Below are 26228 nucleotides of genomic sequence, written 5' to 3'. Positions count from 1 at the left end.
AATTATTTAATGGAATAAATGTGCTGGCGGGGACCCGCTGGGATCGGCAGCGTCCCACTGCTGGCCCCCCACAGCCCCACTTATCCCACCGTGTGCCGAGAGCGTTTGCCAGACAAACGCTCCTCGTGAGCTCTCTTGGGATTGATTCTCTGTGGAGCCCAACCACCCTCTGAGTGAAGAACCTTTTCCTAATTTTCTCCCCTGACACAGCTCCAGCGAGTCCTATCGAGTCCTATCACTGGTCACAGGGGGCAGGGATGGGTGCTGCCCCTCCTGAGGAAGCTGCAGCCCATAAAATCACAGAATCACAGAATCACGGACTATTCTGAGTTTAAGGGACTCTCGAGAATCATTGACTCCAACCCCTCAGTACGGCCCCGAATGGCCCATACAGGGACCGTGGTGAGGTCTCCCATATCAATCTCCTCCAGGCTGCACTGGACTGGGATTGTTGTTTCAGGGTTATTACCAGAAACCTAAGCCACACTAAGCCCCCAAACCTGGCGATGAGGGACAATAAATTGCCACGTGTGAGGACAGCACAGCTCAGGAGGCTGCTCTGAAGGTCGCTCAAGTACGAGGCTTGTCACAGCGCTCACACCTGAGGGAGGAGATAAAAAAGTGCATTAGCAGCCAGATAAGGAATATCTGCATGTCACTGTAACCCCTGCTCACACACATCCCCTCCTCAGCCGGGCTCCCAGCCCTGGTGTGTGCTGTGGGCACTGGGAAGGCAGCAGCTCTCAGGGCAGAACGTGTCTTCCTCTCTATTTCAGCAATTCAGAGCTGCTGGCACCCAGAAATGATGCTCTGGATGCAGCTTTGGAGGAGGAAACCAGCACAGGGACAAATGGTGGCCTCCCCACTGTCATTTTCCTTGTTCCACTGTCATTTTCCTTGTTCCTGTTATTCCCAGAGTGGCTGGGCTGCTGCGATAGTAGAAACACTTTGAATTTCAAACCTTTTGATTTGTATTTTACTTCCCCTTCTTTTTCACATCAGTCCTGTGCAACGTGGAGGAGTGGCAGCTGTGCAAGCAGAGCAATCCTACTCTTCAGCTCTTTGGATGCAGGACTGACCTCCCTCTCCCTGCTGATTGATTATTCACACTGAATGGGATTTTGTATTAAAAAAAACATTTTATATTAAAAAGCCATGACTCTACCCCGGTATCAAGTGTTTGTGGAGTTGCACTTACTGATGAAAGCTTTGCTGTTAATACTCAACTTCTATGAAGTGATATATATATATATTTCATAAAATAGAATTGTGTAGGCTGGAGTTTGTTTTCAGTTCTTAACTGAAAGCCAACTCAGTTCATGATTTTTAATAAAAAAATTAAGAGTCAACCTTCATTCTGACACAGCCACATCCAATCTCAGATGTCTCCTGTTCTATTTCCCCTGTGACTCCACAACTTAAATCTTAGAGATATAAATATGACAGTTGCAGCTGCAAATATACCAAGTGAGAGTCCATCATGAAAGAATAAAAATTGGCACTGATATCCTTGCACTGCACAATGAAATTTGTGCACAATTTATATATTTCCCTGCTAATGTCTAATTCTTTTTAATCTTGTCAGTCAGCTCCCAGTCTCCATGACCAGTGACAGATCCAACACTGATAAATCTGTGGTGGTATCTGGCCATAACACTTGTTGCTAAAAAATGTGGCAATGACTGAGCAGAAAAAACACCTTATTCAGGAAATGGAAACAGCTGGATGTTGTACAGAGAAATAAATTAGTTGTTGTTGGGTATAACTGGGGTTGTTTTGTATGGTTTGCATTCTGAGGACTGATGTGTTCTGCCTGTAATAATTCCTTGTGTCCCAAAGATACCAACTTGTTAATCTGATTTAAAACCACGTGTGGATTTTTCTTCACATCACAATTGAAATTCTGCTTGCAGAGTATTAAATGTGGATATATGAATGCCTAAATTCTTTCTGAGTCACTACATGCAAAGCTGCAAGAGTTAATAGTTTGCTCTGTGCTCAGTGCAGATGGTTTTGAGCAGCTACATAACTTCTCTTTCACTGGACGAGTCATTTCTCCCATTGCTGAGTAACAAATCTGATATTTTGCCATGAATCCTGAGAAGGCTTGAGATGGCTCTGAGCAATCAGCAGCAGCTACTCATGAGCTACAAACTGAAAGGCAAATGGGTGAGTATGTGTAGTCACAGAGAATATCTCACCTCTGACTCTTTGTCTTTCTTCATCTGCACTAATTTTCACACTAAAGTGTTTTTGTGTCTATTAAAAACGTATGTCTGGATTAATGAAATAAACCCCACCCCAGCTCTTTCTGAAGCATCCCTTGCAGTTGCCTTATTTCCCAAGGGATATATTAATAAATCCTGCAAATTCCCATGTACATTTGTTGAACTAGGGATGAATTTGACCATCTGCATGTTTCCACCTGGAAGAATTCCCAGATTATTACAGGGCAAATTCTTCCCTACACTGACCAGAAAAAGAGGATTTCTGTTCCTCCACAATTACTGCCTCATCGAAGAAACAGGCTTTATTATATTTGCTTTCCTGTATTCCCAAATGAACATTGGTGTATTTTATATTTTTCTTCATTTCAAATTAGCCCTGAGAATCAACTGAGTAAATGAAGAGCTGCTGCACATGCTTTTCTGAACAGAAATGTCCAGTAAGTGGCACTGCAGGACCAGGAATTTCAAACCCCGGCTTGAAAACAGTGCAGTCAGAGTGAAGGCAAACGTGCTGGATGTCAAGACTTCTCTGTTCCATGAAAAAATGTAGTTGTAGAGCAGTGGGAAATGATGTGATGATGTTCCCAAAGGCACGTGCAGGGGTCTGGGGTGTTTTCAGCAGCTGGATCAGGAATATGATGTCAGGAGCTGGCCTTGGCACCAAGCTGGCTGCTATCAGGGGTTTGCCAGAAGAAAGCAGCAGCATTTCTGGGAATGATTCATTAGCACTCGATGGGAGGTGCCTGTGAAGGCTCTGTGCTGGGTTTTGCTCTCAGGAGCAGAATGCTGGGCAAGGTGAACCACGCACATCCAGCATTTCCTGTGGTTTCCTGACGTAATATACATTAATTTTATGTAGAAGATCCAAACTTCAGACTGGGACATCAGTACACTCTGAGGGAGTTCAAGGATTGTTTTTGTAAATGAGCCAGTGATTTCTGTGAGTCTGTGTCAGTACATCAAAAACCACCTCCCTGTCTTCCCAGTCTCAGCTGATAAGGAATAAACTATTATCTTGGGAAATTTGATCAAACAGGCAAGTAACACAACATTTTTTGGCAATATAAATTGTAATGAAACTCTTATATAAGCTGATAGAGTGTTACTTACAAAATCACTTAAATGCTTTGGCTCCATCTGCAATATTTGAACTCAGTTCCAGGTTACTCATGATCTACTGTGCCAAGCTAAATTAATGCATACTCAATTTTCCTCTTTCTCTAGATGCACAGTTATATTGGACAAGAATGGAAGGGAATGAAGATGAAAAGCCAATCTGCATTTAGAAGGGACATAAAGCTGTGTTTAAAGGGATAATCCAGCCTTTCAAAGGGATTAGGAAGCCATTTCCTCTATGATGTGGCTATTTTATAAATGTCTCATGTGGGATCATTGCTGCCATGAAAGATCCATGCCAGCTCTCACAGCTCCTTCAAAGAGACCTGACAATTTTTTTTCGTCAGCATCTAGGGACCAGATATTGATTAATCCTTTTACTTTCACCTCCTGAGCCTTTCCTGTGGCTTTATAAAATAGTTAAAAATATGAGAACGAGGTGTGTCAGCACACCAGTGACAAAATCTGTCATATATGACAAAACAGGACACCAGAGGACAACTGGGCACATCACAACATGCAGATACACAACCAATATGGAAAAACCCTTGACACTGGGCCACAACCTGGTGGATATACCTGAAAGCAGACAGAAGTGCCTAGAGAGAAGTGAGAGATTCATAGAGGCAGGAAATTCCTGGAAAGGTATGGAAAATGTCTAGAAAAACACAGGAAAGACTTAGAAAATAATGGAAAATTTATGAGAAATCTCTAGAAAGGAAAATTGAATTCTTAGACAGCTGTGGGAGAACCCCAGGAAAGCAAAATATGAGTTCTGAAAAAGTTCCCTACAAATTCCCAGGAAGTTGGAGGGAATTCTGTATGAAGTGAGGAGGAATTGCTATAAGGCAGTGGAGAAATCCTAGAAGGAAATGCACAGCTCTTAGAAAGCTGTGGGAAAATTCTAAAGAGCAGAAGGGAAATTTTGGGAAGCAGAAGGGAATTCCCATAAATAGTACACAATTACTGGAAAGCACTGGGGAACTTTCTACTGACATGGAACTTGTAACTTTTAGCCTCTCCTCTCCTAAATGGAGAGGGCTGGTTTGATGGACTGAGAAGGGGCTCTGGATGCCTGTGTTGGTGGAGCTGAGCCCTGATGAGCGTTGTGGGAAGGGAGCAGGAAGAACTGGCTGCCTTGGAAGGCCCCTGACCTTGGGACAGATGTTGACAAGTGGATAATGAACCTCAGGGAACGTTTCCAGCCTGGGAAAGTACAGCCTGTTAGAGACCGTCTCAGCAACAGGCAGGGAAAAGCCAAGGACATCAGAGCAGGATGCAGAGAGGGAGAAGTTACTCATGTTAGGGGGAAGAAAGAGTTCTGCCTGATGTGGTGGGCCAGGCAGAGAGGCTGGGACAGGATAACAGATCCAGGTGAACAAGGGTGAGAGTGGATTTGGGATAACATCATAGTTTGGGGCGGTTGGATCACAGGGTTTTTCAAAGGTGTGAATGAAAGTTACATCAGGAGGAGTGAAGCAGCCCAAGGCTTAGACCTTGGTACAGATTTTTGTTTGGAATATTGTTCCAGTGTTTCATTGAGCTTGGTGGGATGTTTCTGACTGCTTCAAGCCCAGATTATGTGGTTTGACTTTGACAAGGAGCCTTGGAGAAGAGTTTAATCCCAGAACCTGAAGGTGGAACTGCAACATTGCAACAACAGCAGGGTTGTGTGGGGAGCTGCAGATGGAAAAATGCTGCCTGAGACAGCAGAGCTGCAGGACTGGAACATTTGGAGTGGTCCTTGCTGGACTGAGCCTGTGTGCTGTGGCTGGCCCTGCTGTGCTCTGTGGGGCTGCTCCCCTTGCAGAGAGCCCTGGCTGGGCTCCTCTGGCTCCCTGTGGTGAGGCTTTGAAATGCTGCTGCCACTCTTCACTAGGAGTAAGAAGTGATACTTCTAATTTTTTGGTAAGTATTAGTTTAGTTATCTTTAATTCAAGAGACTGTCAGACTACTACTGATTTGTAGCCTGCCAGTGGAGCCTGACCATGCTGGATGTGTAATAATGTGGATTTATTAACCAAATGTAGAGCAAACTATTGTCTACTTGCTGTGGGTACCAAGCACACACTTCTTCATCTTATGTCCTGCACCAGAAAACCAACAAATCTGCTGTTAAACAGTTCTGTTAAACATTTCTCCATCCATCAATCAGGGGCTGGGCTGGAATATGGGTAAGGATCTATTTGATGCTGGCACACAGCTCAGGAGTAAATCTGTAAGAGCAGCTTAGGAGGGAAAGTGCCACCTACCAAGCCATCTGCTGAGAAAATGGTATTATCTGCAGTCTCATCCACTGCTGCTAGCAATCACTGTCACACTCACTGGTGAAGAGTTTTGCTGCTAATATATCTATTTGTATTCTTTTTCTCCATCGCCTCAGAGTTAATTATTCCTCAGATTAATTTCATTCTAATGAATCATTCGGTATTGCTGGCTTTATTTCATCTCTGAGATGCTAATTAATATGTCAAAGCCATCTTTAACATGAAAAGTGCTGTCATTTTCTCTGTGACTTTTCTTTTGATTCACATATTCAGGTTTGTTTTTTTTCCTGAGGGCCTAAAATGTCCAGTGTGGAGTGAAAGAATTAAAGCTGTATAGTAGTAAAAATATGCATATGCAAATAAAGCCTAAATTGGGAGGCAATGGCCCACTCTGTATTTTGTGCTGACTTACTACTTTATGAGCCATTTCACATAGTAGGCCCTTAGCAATCAGCTAAGGCTTTTATTGTATACATGGACTAGAATATAAAATTCAGGAGTACATCCAGTCTCTACACTTGTCAGTGAAATGATCGGAAATTTTGAGGTATTTCACATTAGTTGGTGTAGATTAGGTTTTAAAGAAAGAATCTTGTTAGTTTGCTGTGGATTTCCTGGCACTGTTCTGTGCCGCAGGGATGAGGCAGTTGGAAGATGCATTTTCCTTTCCTTAGAGCTCTCCTCTCAGCTATAATTTATTCTCATCATCCTCTGCAGTTTGGCTCTCTACCCATTCTGGAGGGAAGTGTTGGCAGGGCAGTAATCCCTCTCCTGCCCCGTATCTCTGGCAGATGGAAATCCCAGAAAGAAAAGGGGGGAAATTTTAGGTTTCCCTGCTTGAGTGATTTTCAGGGTGATTTAAGATCCAGTAAATGGCCTCTGGATTGGCAGAGCAGGTTGAGCTGCAAGAGGAAGGTCACTCCAAGTATTCCTTGTGGGAAAATTTTCTTTCTCTGAACCTGTGGGAGTGAGTGGGTGGAACTGGAAAAACCCCGTAAAAAGTCACTGCATGAGCTCTGCAGATTGAATAACACAGTTATTGGCAGCATCACACTGAGTTTGAATTACCCACAGCTCCTGGGGCTGGGGACTGTGCAGGTGACAGCTTCTGCTTGGACCCCTGGCAGCAGGTTTGGTGCTTCTCTTTCTTTCCTGTCTTCCTCACCTCTCCTAAAAGAGCCATTTTGTAGTAAAATCTGGTGGGGAGCTCCAGGGAGATGCAGAGAGGGATCACTGGGGAGAGAGGGAAAGGTGAGCAGAGCCTGCACAGGCTCTGAGCAGGAGGGGGCTGGGAGGGGAAGATGGAACAACCAGAGGATGGTTTTCAGCACTCCTAAAGCCTGTGGGTGACACGAGGCTGCCTTTTGAGAGGCTGCCTGGTCTCCTGCAGAGCAGAAATCCTTTCTGCAGGTTCCAGAAATCCTTTCTGCAGTTGGGCTCTCCTGGCTGGGAGGGAGGCTCTGCTGATGCATCGGTGCCTGAGAGGGGAGATGCCAGGGGAGCAGCAGTGCCTGGTCCTGCCCCCTGAGCACCCTGCACCAGTGCATGAGCTCCAGATCCTGGGGAGCAGCAAATAAAAGCAAATTCTTGCCTTTCATACCTTCCTGCACTACCCTCTGTGTCCAGCCTGAATGAGCCCCCTCAAATGAGTAATTTAAATTCAGACTTTCATACATGGTGGTCCTCTCTGGGCTTTTTGATTTTTCTTTTCCCTGCCAGTGTTCAAATTTCCTCACATACTTCACCAGTGACCTGATGCCAAGGGATGCTCTGTGGCTGCCACTGGAAAAATGGTTCACAAGTCCACATGTGCTGATGTGCTTTTTGAGATCAGCCCTGCTGAATCTGCCAGGCACTGAGGGCCAGCTGCAGTCACTATAATCTATAGTCAAAAAAAAAACCAGTGCCTACACTCAAATACTGAATATTTAGGCCTCTTGTTGTCTGCCTTTGGGGACTTGAAATCATTTCTCTCACTGATCCTTTCTCCCTGCTGATGGATCTTTATCATTCAAGAGTGAGCTTGAGATCCTTGGAGATGTTAGCAGTGGTTTTTGCTCTGTGATTTTTGTAGACACTACTGTGTTTTTCCTCATGGAATCCACAACGTTATATAAATTTAAACAATGTACTTCACTGATCTTTAAAAGACTTCAGAGCTGTTTGGTTTCCAGGAACCCTTGACTCTTCCAAGAAGGTTAAATTGAGGCTAAATTTATCTCAGCTTATGAGCATAACCAGTTATTTACAAATCTGACAGCTCTTTTAGACATTATTTTTGAGAATATGCCTCAGCTGATTTCTTGTTTAGTAAATTCCATTCTTGCAGACATGAAAAGTCCTCCTGAGGGTGATGTGAGTACAATTTGTATCCACATACTACAATATATTTTGTAAATTCAGCTAAGCTTTCTCCAGGTCTAGTGTGTGCACTATTTAGCTTAAAGAATCTGAATTCAAGATCTGGGCTTTGTTCAGCTCAGACTTGGTCTTCCAGTAGCCAATTTTTGTTTGAATTGAGATCATTTGGATTGAAGTGCTACTCAGTACTTAAATTTTTAAATCTTCATAAGGACCAAGTAGGGCCTTGTCCAACCAGCATCTCCTGGGAGGCGCAGGTGGGAATAGAGACACAAAATCTCTCCTTTGCTGGCCATTGCTTTGATTCCAGCAGCAGTCAGTAGTGATTGAAAAACATTAAAAAAAGTTAAACAGCTGTTTTATGTGGGTACCTGGGGAGAGTTTAACAAGCTCTGTGCTTTTTTCCTGAATCTCCAGGAAACACCTTCACCATCATCCTGTTGCTGACAGTTTCAGGCAAGCCCAGAGCTGGACCAGAGCTGATTCTGCTCACACTGGCTGGGGAGAGCTTGGTCAGAGAGCAGCAAAAGGAAAAATGACCCAACACTCGTGTAACTGGCTCCCAGAGTTGTGGCAAACTGCTGCCTAATCCCAGCATTAAATTTACCTAAATAATAATAGGGGTTAGTGGATTTTGCTTTTGTTCCTCACCTGGATATGACTGTTAAGTCATGAAAGTTTTAGAAGCTCATAAATTAGCAGAAGTGACAAATGAGTTCAGCAGGGTGCCCTGGATGAACTGCTGGTGTTTGAAACTGCTGAAGGGGCTTTGCAGTCAGGGCTGAGCCAGACCTCACATTCACCCCTGGACTGGTCACACAAACTCAGGGGAGAGACAGAAGAGAGGCTCTGGCTTCTGAAATTGATGCTTAAATTGCCAAAAAAATAAGGGCTGTGAGAGCCTTACAAGCTGCTGTGAGTAGTGTTCCAAAAGGATTCTTTAAATGTCAGGTTCAAGTGAAACCCTCACTCATATCAGCAGCATTGGGCTCTTCCAGTGCTGAGCCCAGCCTCTCCCCCAGGAAAGGCCACTCCCTGGTGAAAACGAGCTGAAAAGAAGAGTTCACTGGATGAGCTGATAAGCAGATGCTTGAGAGCAGACTTCTCTCTCCTCTGCAATGTGTACCTCAGTATTTCTCTCCAATATGCCTCAAAAATTTTCCTTTTTGGGCGATTGCAACTTGTGATTTCTCCTGGAATAATCTAGGATGGCTGTGGTTGAAAGTCAATTTAGAAGAGCCTCTGGAAGTTATTGCAAATAAAATCAAGTGTGTTCAGTGGCTTCTTCTGCAGTCAATGTTTCCTTCAGTCCAGGGTTTCTATGGAAAAACAGGAACGTGCTGCCTTTGCAGCAAATACTTAACATGCACTAAACCTCACCTGTGTGGAGCTTTAAGAACAGGAGACAATAGAAAAAGGATCTTGAAAATAGAAAAAGAAAACTCACATTAGAGATCTCGATTACCAAACAGCACAGGATTCATTTTCTTGTCTATTTTCACCCTCCTCTGGGGATGAATGATGATTAAAGGACAGGATAATAAGCAGGGGGAGGGCGGGATGAGAACTTGGTGAGAAGCAGTTAAAATTTATAAAAAAAGAAAGAGAAGGGGAAAGGAAAACAAGTGTTTCAGTTAACTAGTCAAGATTAGCTTAGCACTGTGTCTGCTTTAAGTGACATTATGAGAAATAGATGGCTCAAAAGCAACTTCACAAGTGCTGGACTCCACAGAATTTATGTTGACAACTTATTAAGAGTATTTGTTCTTCTAGTACGTTTTTAAACCTCCCTGTGATGTCTTTTATATTTATCTCCTGATTTTTTGGGGGGTGAGATTCCTGTGCAAAGGCTGCAAACCAGCATGCTCATCTTTCCCTGCCTGTTGCAGCTAAGGTAAGCAAGGAAAGACCCTTTCGTAAACAGAATTATTTGAGTAACAACCGCTCCGGTTTTGGTGCTCACTACCGAGCGGGGCGGGGGAGTTTGCCAAGAGGTTTTGGAGGTTTTGGCTCTGCTCGGACGGGCTTGCCCTGCCCTCGGGGCAGTGTTTGTGTCCCGCACGATCCACTCGGGACGCGGAGCTGTCCGCGGCTTTTCCCCGCTCCCTGCCCGCCGGATGCCGCTGCCGGCGGCGGTGTCAGCCTCGGGGCCGGGCTGGGAGCGGCGTGGGACGCTGTCCCCGGTCCGTGCCCACCCGCGGCCGCCCAGGAGAGGGAGCCCGGCGGCCGCGGCTGCGCCGGGAGCGGGGGGCTGCGCCAGGCGGGGGGCGGCGCACGGAGCGCTGCCCCGGCCGAGCCCCCAGCCCCGGCCGCTGCCCCGCCGTGCCGGCAGCGGCTCCCGAGCGTGCTCCGGGCTCTCTCCGCTGCCCCGGTGGCGGTGCCTCGCCCCGCGGCCCCTCCCGAGCATCGCCCGTCGCGGAGGAGCGGGGCCGGTACTCACGGTCCGCAGCAGCGCACCGAGCGCGGCTCGGGCAAAGTAATCCCGGCTGCGCTAAACTCCACGGGAGCCGCTCCCGGAGCCCCTGCTCTGCCTCGGGCCCCGGCTGCCCGGGACGTTGTTCCCCGGGAAGGCAGGAAAAGCTTCCCAGAAGAAGCGGCGCCCGACCGAAGATGTTAGAGGAGGCGAAGGGGGGTGGCTTTTTGCCCGCTGCGTGCCTCCATGCCTGTCATTCCCTTGTGTTAATCCTTTAGGAAGGAGTCGCCAGGCAGACAGAGCGTTCCTGGAGGGGCGATGCTGCCGAGCCCTGCCCCGGGCAGAAGGAAGCAGCCGGGAGATGCGCGGCCCGGGGCGGGCAGCGGGAGAGTGTGAGGAGCTGCCTCCGCCTGCGCCTTTCCGAGAGGGAAAAAGCATGGTGAGAGCTGGACCCGATCCCTGGAGCGCAGCCCCGCTGAGCAGGAGGTGGGATTATTCCGGAGTAGTTATGGAGAGCTATAACTTGGCAGCGGAGTGTTAAAGCGACTTGTTCCTGCTGGGAGAGGAACCCACTGCGGGCATCGCCGGCGTGGTGGCCGAGGGAAGGTCGCTCGGGTCCTTCTCCTCCTCGTCTCGCCTCTTTCTTCATCCGGCAAACGACCGAGGGAAAAACTGGAAATCGGTTCTTGGCAGCGTTGGGAATACCGTGCCTTTTGCCTGGGATGATTTGCCCTGATGTGCCGCCTCAACGGGATGTACAAAGTGCGACTGGGACTGATCCGGCCAACAAAGTTTGCAGAGTGATCAGCAGGGGCCGTGGGATGGAGGGAGCTGGGCACACACCAGCAGGGTCCGTCACGCACGGTCCAACGGCACAGACCTGCTGCTCCCCTGAAAACTAACTCCTGGTGGTCCAAATCTTACTTCTCCCCTGCCAATTTGCTCTTTCAGGGAAAAAAAACCCACATACACGATGCAATGCAGTGTTCCTGTGTTGGTTTTGTATATAAGATTTGCTATGCAATTCCAAAACTAAAAGAGGAGGAGAGACGGCCCTGCGTCCCAGAGCAAACAGGGAATCAGAGGTGAAAGGTAGGAGCCAGCATTTCTTGTTTAAGTCAAACTAAATAACCTGAGCTACTTCTTGCTGAAACCCTTTAAACCACACCGACTGTATGTTTATTTATTTTGTCTTGGAAATGTAAACCAGTTTGAAACAAAGTGAAGATTTGCTTTCTGATACTGCCAAGAATCAGTGAGAACTGGTGCATTTTGTAACAGGAATGTAGCGAGGAGGAAGGATGGAGTGTTTCATCAGTGAGACATTTAGGGAACTAGAGAAAAGGCATCTTGTCTGATACGCCTCAGTAAATATGAAGGGCTGGTGCAATGGACACTGGAAACACTCGATCAATAGTCTATTTAAGTGGGAATAGATGCAAGCATGGAAAAGTGATTGCTTTGCTGTGTGTGGGGTGTGTTTGCAGAGGACGGCAGCAGAACATTTACAGGTGAGCTGTCTGAGTTAGGCTACTCCATGCAGGGGTGGTGCAGTGTGTTTCTGAAGGGATTGCTGAAAACCCTCTGTTTGTGGGGTGGACTGTGTTTGTGCATTTTCAGTTCCTGCCCACAGAGCTTTCAGGATGTTGTTCAGGATGATTCAAAGGGGGTTAGGTCTGTCTGGGGGCAAAGGAACTGTAGGAAAAGACCTTTGCTCTGTTTGGTGATGAGTAATTAATGGCCGTCTGATCTCTGTGATCTCTGTGAGGAGAGGAGTTGATGTCGTCATGAAAGTCATGCTATGATTTTCCCTCAGGAGAAGCTATGACTTGGAACGACACCACTATGGACGGGGAAGGATTGCTGGTGGAAAGGGACTCCTCTTCCTTTCGGATCCTCACGGGCTGCTTCCTCTCGCTCCTGATCCTCTCCACGCTGCTGGGGAACACGCTGGTCTGCGCAGCTGTCATTCGCTTTCGCCACCTCAGGTCCAAGGTCACCAACTTCTTTGTCATCTCCTTGGCCGTGTCAGATCTCTTAGTGGCAGTTTTGGTCATGCCTTGGAAAGCTGTGGCTGAGATCGCCGGTTTCTGGCCTTTTGGTTCATTTTGCAACATCTGGGTGGCCTTTGATATTATGTGCTCAACAGCCTCCATCTTAAACCTCTGTGTCATTAGTGTGGACAGATACTGGGCCATCTCCAGCCCGTTTAGGTACGAGAGGAAGATGACCCCCAAGGCAGCCTTCATCATGATCAGCGTGGCGTGGACTCTGTCCGTGCTGATCTCCTTCATCCCAGTGCAACTGAACTGGCACAAGGCTACAACCACGAGCTTTTTGGACTTCAATGCCAGCTTAGAAGGCGTAAGCATGGACAACTGTGATTCTAGCCTAAACAGGATGTATGCCATCTCCTCTTCTCTAATTAGCTTCTACATCCCCGTGGCCATCATGATAGTCACCTACACCAGGATATACCGGATTGCTCAGAAGCAAATCCGGCGCATCTCGGCTCTGGAGAGAGCAGCAGTGCATGCCAAGAACTGCCAGAACCCAGGTGGCAACAGGAGCAGCATGGACTGCCAGCAGCCAGAGAGCAACTTCAAAATGTCCTTCAAGAGGGAAACAAAGGTGTTAAAGACCCTCTCTGTGATCATGGGGGTGTTTGTGTGCTGCTGGTTGCCATTTTTTGTGTTGAACTGCATGATTCCCTTCTGCGAGCCCACCCAGCCCTCCAAGGGAGCAGAGGCTTTCTGCATTAATTCCACCACCTTTGATGTTTTTATATGGTTTGGATGGGCCAATTCTTCCCTCAACCCCATCATTTATGCCTTCAACGCTGATTTCCGCAAGGCATTCTCCACCTTGCTGGGCTGCTACAGGCTCTGCCCCCTGGCTGGCAATGCAATCGAGACTGTCAGCATTAACAACAACGGGGCCGTGGTTTTTTCCAGCCAACACGAGCCCAAAGGGTCCAGCCCCAAAGAGTCTAACCTGGTTTATCTGATTCCACACTCCATCATCTGCCCGGAAGAAGAACCTCTTAAAAAGGAAGATGAGGAGGGTGAACTGTCAAAGACCTTGGAGAAAATGTCTCCAGCACTGTCGGGTATCTTGGATTATGAAGCTGATGTTTCTTTGGAAAAGATCAATCCCATTACACAGAATGGGCAGCATAAAACCTGAACAGTAAGGTTTACTCAGCAAGACCTAATGGTGTATATTGTAATAATCTTTTTTGGGGAAAAAAAAAGATATATGAGATTTTTTTGGTAAGAACCTAAGCTCTAAGGGGGAAAAATGCATATTTACACCAAGCCCAGAATCAATTTTCCTGGCATTCAGAGCAGATTTAACATTTCAAACAATAAACAGAAAAAGATACTGGAAATTGGTTAAAAAAAAGGATGTTAAACTGTACTGTTCACCCTGAGGAAAATCTACAAATTTAGGTACAGTGCAGTTACAAAGAAAATGTTGCTTCTTCTCTGTACAGAGAAACCAATTTCTAGGTAAAAGTGAGGCAAAAGATAAATGTTGAGTATTTAAAGATTAATGTTTACTAGAAGTTAAAAGATTGCTTTGTCTTGTGATAGTGGGTGTTAACAGGTCCTAATTAATGACTGAGGGATTGTAAAGGTAGGTAGATGCCTTCTTAAAATTATTTCTGACAAATAATTGAGCCTTATAATGAGAATGGTTATTTTTAAAGCTTTGGGAGGTAATATGTTGATACTGGTTTTATTTATTTATTGTTTTAAATTGATATTTTTCATATGTTATAACAGATCTAGCTTTATTTATGTTATTTAAGATGTTTAAATAATGGGATATTTTTGGAGTGTCATAACTGCATTTTGACCAGTCAACCAGTCAGCACTTTATTACAAGCTCTGATAGTCTGGAGAGCTGGTGAGGGGAATGGAGGAGAGTTAAGGAGCTCAGCAAGAAATGAAGGAATCAACAGAACTGATGCTGTGTGGAGTTGGTTTGCTTGTGGGCTTTTTTTATTTTTAAGTGGATTTCTTTCAAAAGATAGGACCAGAGTTGACTGAGTTGAGAATTTTCTTCCCTTATAGAAATAAAAGAAATTGCTGCTATTTATTTTTAAAAAGTTTCATGTTACAGAGACTTTGCTAGAATGTCAAGTTTGTGGATCTGTAAATACCTTAAATATGACTACAACCTTAAGAAGAATCCAATTTGGGAAGGAAAGCTTCTTAGATAACAATTCTTAGTATATAGTGTTTTGTATTTATGTAAGATAAACAGCTTTCTCAGACTTTTCTTATTTCAAGTCTTGGATATCTTTTCTGAACAAACACACTGGGTTATAATGGCAGGAAGGATAACAAAATCTGGTTATCCTGCAGGACCACCTGGACCCTGCTGCCTGTCTGCTCCTCTGTCACAGTCAGAGTTAAAACCTGAGGTCCCTGGTGCTTTACCCTGGGAGCTGGGAGGACATCACAGTTTAGTGATTGCCATGTCAATACTCCAGTCAATAAAGGAATTGTGGCCTCGATACCATTTTGGATTAAAACATTTCTAAATACGGCTGGAACTGCAGCCTCCATCTCGAAATCCTCCTGTGAACTCCAAAAAAGTTGCCAATGTTTAATTAAAAAATCCTGCTACTTTGCCACTGTCCTTCCCTGCTGCTTTCCCTCTGTAATGCCAAAAGCAATCAGTGAGCATTAGCAACAGGAACACTGGGTGTTAATATTCAGCAGCATTCAAAGGAATCCATTTCTTTTCTAAATGGGAGAAAATACCCTTTGGAGCAACTTTTTCATAACATATATCAAAACAAATGTGTTGTCAGGAAAAGAGAACTGAGAGGAAAAAAAAAAACTTAAAGTCTAACAAATTATATACATCCTGCATCAGGTCTGTGTATTTATGTATTGTGAATGTTTTCATAATTTTATTGCCTGTATGCTGCTTTCATACATATAATAAAATTATTTTGTGAACAGAAGGTCAAATAAAGCAATCTACATTGCATTTATTAAATACATGCTGATTTTTGGCAGTTGTATTGATTGTGTTAAAGGGACGGATGGTTCCTTTATTTTAACACTTGCCCTTATTTGGGATCACACCCATGAGGCAGATGGGACTTTCTGTTAAAAGCAGAGGAAAACCTCCTTACTAGAGACCACTGAGCCCTTGCTCCAAATTAGGATTTGAAAGCAGTAAAAGCAATTTGGAAACAGCCACTCTCTGCTTTAAATGTGTAAAGCTTGGTGGCTTTTATTTAAAAGATTAGCTTTGCCTTGGTGTAACAGCATTGTGAATTTGGTTTATAACATGCTTTATTGTTCTTCCTTTTTTCTTTTTTTTCCCTCCCAAGCTGTGGAGTACTTCTCAAAGCCTGCTACAGCCCCACTGCTGTCTGTTTTTTGGAGCAAAAGGAGCCATTTCAGCAGGGAGGTGATGATGGGTGCAGCTGAGGGTCCCTCTGCTCCTGGCAGCCCTTTGCTTTTGCCTCTGTCAGCAGATTCATTTTGAAATGAAGAAACAAATCTGCATGGTCCCTTCTGCCTTGAGCAGCACCAGCATGACCAGCCCAGCCCCTGGGACTGGAGCAGGAGCTGTGGCAATGCCCAGGTGCCCCTCCCTGGCTGCTCCTGGGGTCAGTGAAGCAGCAGGTCTGAGGCAAACAGGGCATCCTGGCTGCCTCCATCCTGTCTGGGCTCCTTTGGGAAAATTTCCTAATGCCTGATGTTTTTGGGGGTACCTTTGAGGAATTACTTCATTTCTTAAAAAGGACACAGGCCAAAGAGGAGGGTCTGTGGTTTCTTACTTACTCTCAAAACTCCCAGCAGCCTGATATAAAAGCAAAATACAAAATATGGTTTAGGGAGATCGTGTAAAGCAAGGTGCTGTTTTTGCAGGAGTTCACAGGGGATGATTTGTATTCTGTAATAAAAGTTTGCTCTGCTTGATCAGGAGCTGTCACAGAACCTCCCTGCTTGCAGAAGGATCTGAGTTTCAGGGGTCTCTGTGAAGTTTGGTGAAGTGCTGCTGCTGCTGGGAGTGTCCCCTAGGTGTGAGAGACTGGGGAGACACTTGGATGACTTTATTTTATTGTTTTAGCTCTCATTTGATTTAACTAATTTTTGCTTCTGGCTCCTTTTCCTTCCATACATTTTAAAACAACATGAATTGGCCTTGATCCTCATTTACCAACACACCCCATTTCCCCTCTGTTTTCCAGCCTTGCCAGCGAGTGCCTCTCTACCTGTCCTCTCTTCCTTTCCTCCCATTACTACCAGAGCCTTTCTGTTGCCTTTTTTGGCTTTATTTGCCCCAATTACCCTTAGTCCAAATTAAAATCCTTCCCCCCAGCACCGCCAAGAGTCCCCTTCCCACACCCTGCTGCCAGAAATGCCTCCCTTACCTGCTGCAGAGCCTGGACACCAGAGGCAGGGGTGGCTGGCAGGGACAGCAGCAGGCACCTGCTGACTGCTTCTCTATTTATGTGCTGAATTAATTGCCCAGAAGCTGCATTCATTACCTGCTCTGTGCCTGCTCCCCAGCTGCTCAAAACCAGTGCTCTGCTGGAACTACTGGTCACACCAATGTCAGGGGGCACCCCGGGGGCTGGAGGAGTGCCAGGAGTGCCTGGCTGGGCTCTGGGGCTGATAGCAGGGAGCTGATGGATGAGGTTTGGCTGGAGCAGCCTGTGAGGATTGCTGCCCGTTCCACCCTGGCAGGCAGCTGCTGCTCTGGAACTCATTTCTGAGAGTGTCTCCCCTGAGACAACTTTGGCTGCTTTGGTGGAACCCCTCCCCAGGAAAGTCTTTGCTCACCACGTGCTGCAGTGAGTGGCTGGGCAGAGGCAGAGCCACAGAGGAGCAGTGAAGTGCCAGGACACTGGGATGTCACTGCTGCCACCAGGATGGTCCCCACATCTGCTCCAGGGGAGTCAGGCACTGCTCGTGCTTTTCTCCCTGCTCTGTTCACCCTTTTCTCCCTGCTCTGCTCATGCTTTCTCCCTGCCCTGCTCACACTTTTCTCCCTGCCTTGCTCATGCTTTCCTCCCTGCCCTGTTCATACTTTTCTCCCTGCCCTGTTTGTGCTTTTCTCCCTGCCCTGCTCACACTTTTCTCCCTGCCTTGCTCATGCTTTTCTCCCTGCCTTGCTTGTGCTTTTCTCCCTGCCATGCTCACACTTTTCTCCCTGCCCTGCTCACATTTTTCTCCCAGCCTTGCTCCCCTCCAGCAGCATTTTCTCTGCAGAGTGCCCCTCGCTGTGTCCCTCTCCCATGACAGGACATGAATGCAAATTTACCCAGATAAACCAAGGAACCTTTTTTTCTGTTTTTGCTTCCTCGTGACTAAAGGTATTTTTCTCTTTGTGGATGGAAGAGGTTAATAATTCACCTGGTGGCCTTGATGAAGGAGCTGTTGGCAACAAATGAGCTGCAATCACCAGATTAAATCTGAATATATTTCTCCCCTTCCCTCGTCAAGAATTTTGTGCTGATTTGAGTTTCTAACTTAACAAAGCGTGCAAAAGACAGAGGATAAATGAGGAAATGCTTTTGCTGAGGTACAGGTATCATGACACAGTTATTAGGAGCAAATCCTGGATTTTTTTCAAATCAATAGCCTTCAGAAGCAGCCACATCTGACTCAAAAACCTCCTATGATTAGTATCTCGAAAGGCAGGTTATTCCAGCAATTGTTTTGGTTTCTAGTGTAATGGCAGCAGAGTGTGTTCCTGGAGATGAGCACGTGGCCTATGTGGCCACACAATGAATGTGACTTAGACAGGGAGCACTGTGGTGTTTCTTTCATAGCTTTCAAAAGGTGGAAACACAAATCCAAGGTGTTCTTGCACTGGTTTGTGAACCAAGTGCTGGGCTCCAGTCTTGGTTCAGGTGATGATCCCATCTTAGAGAGAGGATCTGGAGCTCCTGCATCACCCCAGATCTCAGGGTTGGGGCTGCATTGTGGCACCAAACCTTTCCTGAGGGATCTGTGGAGCCCTGGGCTGGCTGCTGTTCTTAATGATTTGGATTCCTCTCTGTGTCAGTGCCAATGATCTATTTTCATGGGCATGTTCATCCATCATCCATCATCCTCAATTAAAGGATTCATGGAGCGCGTGGAAGGGACAAATGGTGAAGTTAAATGAAATTTCTTTGTTACAGAAGCAGGAGATGAGCCAGGCCTGCCTCACCTGCATTAAAAGGACAAAGCTGTCAGGACTGACAGATTTCCATGCCAGCACTTTGTGCCAGAGAGATGAAATGTTTTAAAAAATTGTGAAAACACACTTTGAAATTGCATCTTAAAAGCGCTTTAAATAATAATAAAAAAGAGATTTAACAATGCTGTTATTTACTTTTTCACTTTCTTGTTTACTAAGCTTTTGTGGCAATTCCTGTAATGATTTCAGAATTATAAGTGGGACCATCCAGTTTCCTTCTCTTTGCTCTTCTGTGCTGGTGTCAGAATTTGATGTGGATTTGTGTTCTCAGCTGAACAAACTTTGCTCCAGCAGCTCCTGCAGCCTCCTGACACCTCCTGGAACCCTGGATCCCACCAAGTCTGTTGGGAACAGTGAAAGGAACCCCTTGAAAACAGCTGGTTTTGAACAGTGGGAAATTATTTTTGAGAAAAAAAAAGGCATTTTCTGTTGGCATCTTTTTTGTAAGTCCAAAACCTGATCCATTTTATTGCTTTTCTGAATTTGTTTGCAAACAGTTTGAGTTAATTTTCACAAAAGCAAGATTATGGCTTAAAGAACAGCAGTATTTTTGAAGTGAGAAAGATTATAATAGTTAAAATTTCAGAAAAAAAACTCCATTATGATTCTTATAAAGTAGAACATTTTCAATGCATTTTATTCATGTATGGACAATCTTAAAAAAAAGAACAACTTCTGATTAGAACAGTTTAATGCAGAAACTTCCAGTCACATTTATTATTTGCTTGAGAGGATAAAATACAGTGATAGGGAGCTTTGGGATAAGGTGTGGCATGAGCAAAAGCCTTTCCAGCAAAGAGTATAGGCAGTTACATTTAGACATTTAGTAATTTCAGTTGTGCTGTTTAGTTCCCCTCGTTGTAAAATATTGATTATATTTTAAAAAATTGATTAAATGAGTATGTGAAGGTAACTTTCATTATTATAAGTGTGATTAATTGGCCTTTTGCTGGGAGTCTCTGTGGACTTGTACCTCTGTAAGTGGCATTTTTGTACCCAGGCTACAGCGCAGGAATTCCTGCCCTTTGGGACTGTCTTGCTGCTTTTCAGCAGGAACAAATTCCTTCTTGTCCCTTCCCTGTCTCTAATGCATGTTCACTCCTTCAGCCTCTTTATCCTTTACTTACTGGCATAAAGTAAAGAGTAGGAATGTGATTGAAGGTGATTTTAGCAGGTGTTTGCAGCCCAGCCAGGGCTCTGACCCGTGGGACACTCTGTCACCCTTAGGTTGGATGTGACATACACACGTGAGCAGGGTCTAAGAAGAAAAAAGTTTTTTATTAATTTATTATTTATTCTCCAGCTTATATACTCCTAACAAAGCATGATCTTAAGTCATTACCTACATCACAATAACTTATTATATTCATTGGTGCAAAGCAATTAGCTTCAATATAATGGGCAAAAGTTTTACAGAAATTTAATAAGGCACATATGCACATTTACTTATGCATGTAGTCTAGTTTATAAAAATTTTCATGTATCAAAATCATCAATTGTTATTTTTTCTATTATCTCAGCTTTGCTTGCAGGCCAGCTGTTGAGCCCCTCCATACTCTCAGACCTGTGCATCCCAGGATCCTGCTTGTTGGGATCCCCCCACCCACATCCCCAGGGGAATGCTGCCCATTCTGGGCTGGGACAGGGACAATCCCCTGAGTGAATTCACTGAGGCATTCTCAGAAAAAGGCCAAAAAGTCCATGAGCTCACACCCCTTGGTCAGCTTAACCCCTGGGATCATCCCTCCAGTGCTTCCTGCCCTTCCCAGCTCAAAAACCACTTGCAGAAACTGTTTTTGTTTTGCAGTATTTATCCAGCTCTGCTGTGCAAACACCCTCAATTCTGGCGTGTGGCTGAAGTAACGACCCAGCTGCACGATAAAAGCAAAGAGAATATAAAGTTATCAATCCTGACACCCAGGAAAGGAACCCATCAGCAAAGGGCTGGATTCTCACCCCACTGAGGGGATGTAAAGCAGGAAAACTCCACAAAACTGCTGGGTGGGAGTGAGGAGCCCCAGCAGGATCTCCCCCATGGCACTGCCCATCCATTCCCACTGCATGAAGGAAACACTTTGCACACCACAGGCTGCAATCAATGGCATGTTCAATATTTCCTTCACTTCCCTTTTCAAAGTGACTGGTGATTCCTCTCCACGTCCATTTGCTGCCTCTGCTCGAAGTTAAATGTAGGAAAGAGTCACCAGTAAAAGCCTCTGGGGTTTACAGTTCAGCTGGAAGGGAAGTGTGGGGTGTCTGAGGAGAAAATACACTTTTCCCTAAAATGAAAGATCTTCACTGCTATTTAGTTTATTATTTAATTTTTTTTTCTATTACATTTTATAAGGTGATTTTATTTTACTGCCTTCCATTGCTCACGACTGACAAAAAATCAAAATGCTTTCCGTTGCTCACAACTGACACAAAAATTCCTGAATGCTAATTTCCTCTGTGTCTTTATGTCATATTTTTAAACTACAAATGCCTGTAGATAATAAAGGCCAGCTCACTTGTTAGGGTGAGCAAAAACAATGCTCCAAAAACACTGCCCAGGGAAACCTGCAGTCACTGAGCTGAAGAGAAAAGTAGTATTAGGAAGAAGGACCTTCCTCTCTGAGGAGCTGTTTCTGGCCTCTGAAGTGAGGATTTCCCTTGCTTAGACTGAATATCTTGTTTTATTACAAAGGATTAATTCAATTTGCATTGTCTTGTAACACTGCTGCTTTTTTTAGCAGCGAGTCCGTGTTTAGTTGTACCCAAACTCAAGGGCACTAAACAGACTGTAATTGTTTCAACAGTTGAATTAATCAAAATGCTCCTTGTGTTTTAGTTCCTTCAGGAAAATAAAAGGATGGCATGTAATGCTGCAGAGTAGTTTCTGAGGGTTTTGTTTCCCTCTCATGCACTTGTGGGTCAAAGCCCTCACTGCTGTGTGGGCACAGCTCAGGGTGTTGCTGGTGTAGACAGGCCATGGAAAAGCCATATAGGAAAAAACACAAATTAATGGGCCTCATGGTCACCACAGCCAGGTCAGGGGATATCCACAGGGCCAAGGCTTCAGGGCTGTGATTTCTGTGGTTGTTATTCCAGCCTGTGAGGAGCTGGGCTGGCAGGGAGGAGCGGCACCTCCTGCAGGCTCGGCGGTGATGCCATCTCATGCTTTAATTCCTTTAATTCCAGCCCGTTCACATCTACCACATCTGTCTCAGTAGGAAGCTGAGATGGGAGGGACATCCATGAGGAGGTTAAAGTGCTGCCCTCAGAGATTCATTATCATTTGTCAGTGTTGGAGGAGCTGCTGTTGTCACACAGGGGCTGGGTTTGACGGGTTGGGAGTTCAGTTTGGTCTGAGGATCATTGAAATACTCCCCAGTTTATCCTCATTACTGCTGTCATGTTGTGCCCCTTGCTTCTTAGTGATGGGGGAATAGTTTTAAACTAAAGGAGAGGAGTTTTAGATTAAATGTTAGGAAAAAATTCTTTCCTGTGAGGATGGAGAGGTCCTGGAACAGGGTGCCCAGAGCAGCTGTGGATTCTCCATCCCTGGAAGTGCCCAGAGCCAGGTTGGACAGGGCTTGGAGCAGACTGGGATAGTGGAAGGTGTCCCTGCCATGGCAGGGGGTGGAATGAGATGAGCTTTGAGGTCCCTTAAAACCCAAACCAGTCTGTGATACGTTGGCACCCCAAACAGCTTCTGCCTCCTCTGTTCCTCTCTGAAATCAGCCTCTCTCATAAAAAAAAAGAAAAAAAAAGACAGATCAACAGACAGATTCTTGGGGCAGGGTCAGCTAGTCCTGAATGCTCCCTTTTGAGGGGATGGAGCCATCCCCACCCACCCAGCTGCTGAGTGAGGACTGAAGTGTGGCTGCTGCCACATCAACCTCCCTGTGCTCCCTCCCATCAGGAGCTCCAGGAGCAGCTCCCACACCTGGCAAGGAACCAGTGCTGGGAGCTGCTGAGGGATGAACCAGGCTGCCCTCGGGTGGGCACAGATGTTTAAAGGAGTGTGGTGATTCCAGGAGACAAATGTTGCTGATCCAATCCCACCCATCCCTTGGGATGCTCAGCAAGTGCTGCCTCCCTCAGCAGAGACCCCTGATGGAGAGGGCACCCACAGCCCCTGACCCAAAAACTGCCCCAAACTCCTTCCCTGGTATCTCCCTGCCTGGGATTTCAGTGTAAGCCTGGATTTTATTCATTCTGCAGCCAAAATTAGGCCAGCAGTGCTGCCAAGAGGCACACTTCTTTGGTTTGATACGTGGAGATTGCATTTTTAATGCTCTAAGTGCTGTTCTCTGCCACTGGACTCCCATGTGATGCAGAGCTGCAGTCAGAGCCCTGCAGTAAAACAACGTTTTCTTCCAAGCAGAATGGAGAAAAATACAGCAAATAATATTTTTTCATTAAAAGTGAAAAATATTACTTTTAACTGGCCAGCTTCTGAGCTTTCTCAGATCTCAGCTGCCAAGTGATAATTCTGTCTTGTGAGGTTAAAACTGGAGTAAGAACAATTTTCTAATCAAAACCAATGTTTACCACTGCAGGAAAATTTGTGTGTCTAGACATGGGCACCAACCTTTCAGTTAATATTGAGAAACATGATTTTATCTTCTTTCGTTGTGGTCATGCTGAGAATTTCTCCTTAATTGGAGAAAAGACTTGTGATTAAATATGCAGGCTTCAGAAATCTTCATTCTGAACCAGGCAGAGAAGTTTCAATACTGGAAACCACCCTCCAAAAAACCCCAAACTTCCTCCCCACGAGTGCAGAACTGGCTGTGAGGTGGAAACAAATATATTTGATTTGGGACATCTGTGATTCCTTTCAGCAATAGCCATGAAGGTGAGAGATTTTCTGATTGATTTCCTGCTCACACCTAGGAAGGTCAATCATGACCTGAGGAATTAATGAGTGACCTGAATCAGAGTCGCATCAAATGAGGATGTTTGCTGGGCAGCAAGGAGATAAACAAAGGAGATAAACAAAATGTAAGCAGCAAAAGCATTCACTTCATTGTGCTTTTTGTTCTCCTCAGCCAGGAGCAGGAGGAGGGAGCTGTGCACTGCCATGACACAGCACAGTGACATTCCAATGGCCAATTCCAAACTCCTGGGAGCAGCTCTGCCCTGTGGGATGGGCGTGGGGAGCATCTGGTTAACCTGACTGTGTCATCTGGAGCTGCATTAGAAACCAGCTCAGGCAATCCCTGCTCTGCCCAGAGCACTTTCTAATCCCTAAATTTGGGGAAAGAGACGGTGCCAGATGAGCAGCTCCTTAATTCCTGGTGCACCCCGGAGCATGCAGGAGGCTGGGTGCATGGTTATGAGGGTCTGGACAACTGATCTCCCTCTGGATTAATCCAAAAGATGTTTCAGGAGAGAAATGCAGAGGAATGAAGCCTCTTGAGCTCTGAGGAATCTCACATTTTCACAGTCTGAGTCTATTGTGTTTTCCATGTGAGGGCATGGTTACATGTCTGTGTTTGAGACAGGAGTCTCTGTCTTAGGGAAATTGTACATTTGAAAGTCTCCCATCAAGCAAAATGCAATTGGCTTCTTCCCCTGTTTCCTGCTTAGGAGAAGAAACATTCCCTCCTGTGGGGATGCATTAGCAGGGAGGGGACTGCACACACAGGGAAGAAATGCTGGAGTCACTCAGGGACAAATGTTGATCTGTTTCTGCTGAGTAAACCCACAGTAATATAATTTACTCCCTGGGATTTGCATTAGATTTATGCTGGCACATGGGAGATCACAGAATCCCCCTGCTGATTAGCACAATGTGCTTGGGGTGAGACCCAGACCACCTTGAGACTGCCTGATCTCTCCCTTTTTTCAGAAGATCCTTTTTTCAGTCATTTCTCTCTTTTGCTGAGCCTCATCCTTTGCAGAGAGATTTTTCTGTGCTGGATCTGTGCCTCAGGCAGACCTACAAACTTTTAAAGTGTCAGTCACAGCAGTGAAATCAGTGCAGCATAAGAGAACAGGAGAAAAGCAAAGTTGTGTTTCCCACATGGAACAAAATTTGGGGCTGTTGAGAGGGGAAGCTCGAGGGTTGCTGGGTTTTGGAGTGAGGACAGACAGTTCTGCAGGTTGGGTCTAGAGGTGCCTTCTGTTGGATTTTGCTGTTCCATAAGGGAAAAATGCACTTGAACTTCAGGAATTTAGGGGTCCCTGAAATAACCTCACCTCCTGTGTGCTTGGGACTGTGTGGGCTCCTCACAAAATCCTCAGCACTCCACCAAATGTTCTCCTTCTCCTCCCACCTGGACCCAGGCTTGCTCCACTGAAGTTTTGAGCTTCACCTAAGACAAGGTCTCCAATTTTAAGGCTTTATTATTAAATAAAAACAAAAAGGGAGAGGTTTCATTTGTGCTTTTTAGGTCCTTAATAAAAGGACACAGCAGAATGGGAGAAAGGGAAGACATTGCTGATCACTTACTTCCATGTGTGTGTTTAATGAACATTTGTGTGCCCAAGGTGATTCCAGCTATGCCATCCTGGAAAGATCATCAGCAGAATCTTTCCTATTAAAGCTGGCACAGCTTGAGCGGACTTAAACAACAGAAATAAAAAGGAAAATGAGCAGCTGGAGGTTCAACTCACATTGAGGCAAAAAGATGGGGAAGAGACGTGAGAGATTTGGTGAATAATTTGCAAAAAGAAAGGAGTCGTGTCCTACTCACAGCGTGCTGCTGACAGCACAGGCTGATGCTGGGGAGCTGCTGCTCCCACTTGTGATGCCCAGACCTGACTCCTGAAGGTTTCCTTGGGCAGAATCACGGGGGAAACCAATCCCCAGAGGGCTGTCAGCCTGCACTGCTGGAATTCCCACCAGTTCTGCCTCACCAAGAACAAACCCAGCTTGTGTTCACCATCAGAGTTTCTGCTCTCTGGCTTTAGGCCTCACACAGGCAGGAGCTGAAGCAGGAATCTGAGGCAGGAATTGCTGGCAGCAGCTTTGCAGGATTGCATGGTCGTGCGGAATGTTGTGTATTTAAAATAATCTGTGATATTAAGACTCAAAATCTGCCCTGAGTGTTATGAGTGTCCCTGAACAGGAGCTCTGATGATGAGCACTGTACAAAGTGTTCTGAAATAGAAGCAAGCTGCATTCTGGCTCTGTGCTCCAATTAGATGTGGCCTTTTTGAGGTACTAAAGTGAGTGTGGAGAGGGTAAAGAATTGTTTAAGTTATTTTTATGCCTGTAGACATCATAGTTACTTTTTTTCCCCCCCTTAACTGACTGAAAAAATCCACTTACATGTTTTCCTAATGGTCCCATCAACTTTCCAAACCCAAGCTGAAGAAAGCAATTAAATTGCTGATATTTATCTGAGCTTAAAAAACCAGAATCCCTTACAATTCCTGTGTCACAGGAATTAAGAGGCAGCAAAAAACACAGCAGCTCCATAATTTGGTGTTGCTGACATGCTCAAGCAGCAACCATGACATCTTGCAGGATCAGAGAAAGATTTTTATTTCCAAAACTGAATGACAAATCCAGAGCTCCTTTACAGAATTCATTTCCATTTCAAGTATCCAGGGCTTTTGATGGAGCTGATGGAAGGGAGAAAGACAGGACGTGCTCAGATTGAGGATCTGAGCTTGTCTGAAAGA

The 26228-nt window shown here is 45.5% G+C and overlaps 1 protein-coding gene across 1 annotated transcript; it reads left to right on the top strand.

Moving 5' to 3' along the window:
- Positions 1–10184: 10184 nt before the first annotated feature.
- DRD1 (dopamine receptor D1) lies at positions 10185–15403 on the top strand. The gene is given in 3 exon segments (XM_077186398.1): positions 10185–11459; positions 11462–11477; positions 12202–15403. Coding segments are annotated over 3 exon segments (1482 nt in total). The 5' UTR covers positions 10185–11363; the 3' UTR covers positions 13572–15403.
- The last annotated feature ends 10825 nt before the right edge of the window (positions 15404–26228 follow it).

The sequence above is a fragment of the Agelaius phoeniceus genome, chromosome 15, assembly GCF_051311805.1.
Source record: "Agelaius phoeniceus isolate bAgePho1 chromosome 15, bAgePho1.hap1, whole genome shotgun sequence".
Lineage (NCBI taxonomy): Eukaryota > Metazoa > Chordata > Aves > Passeriformes > Icteridae > Agelaius > Agelaius phoeniceus.
This window is presented reverse-complemented; position numbering and strand designations above follow the sequence as displayed.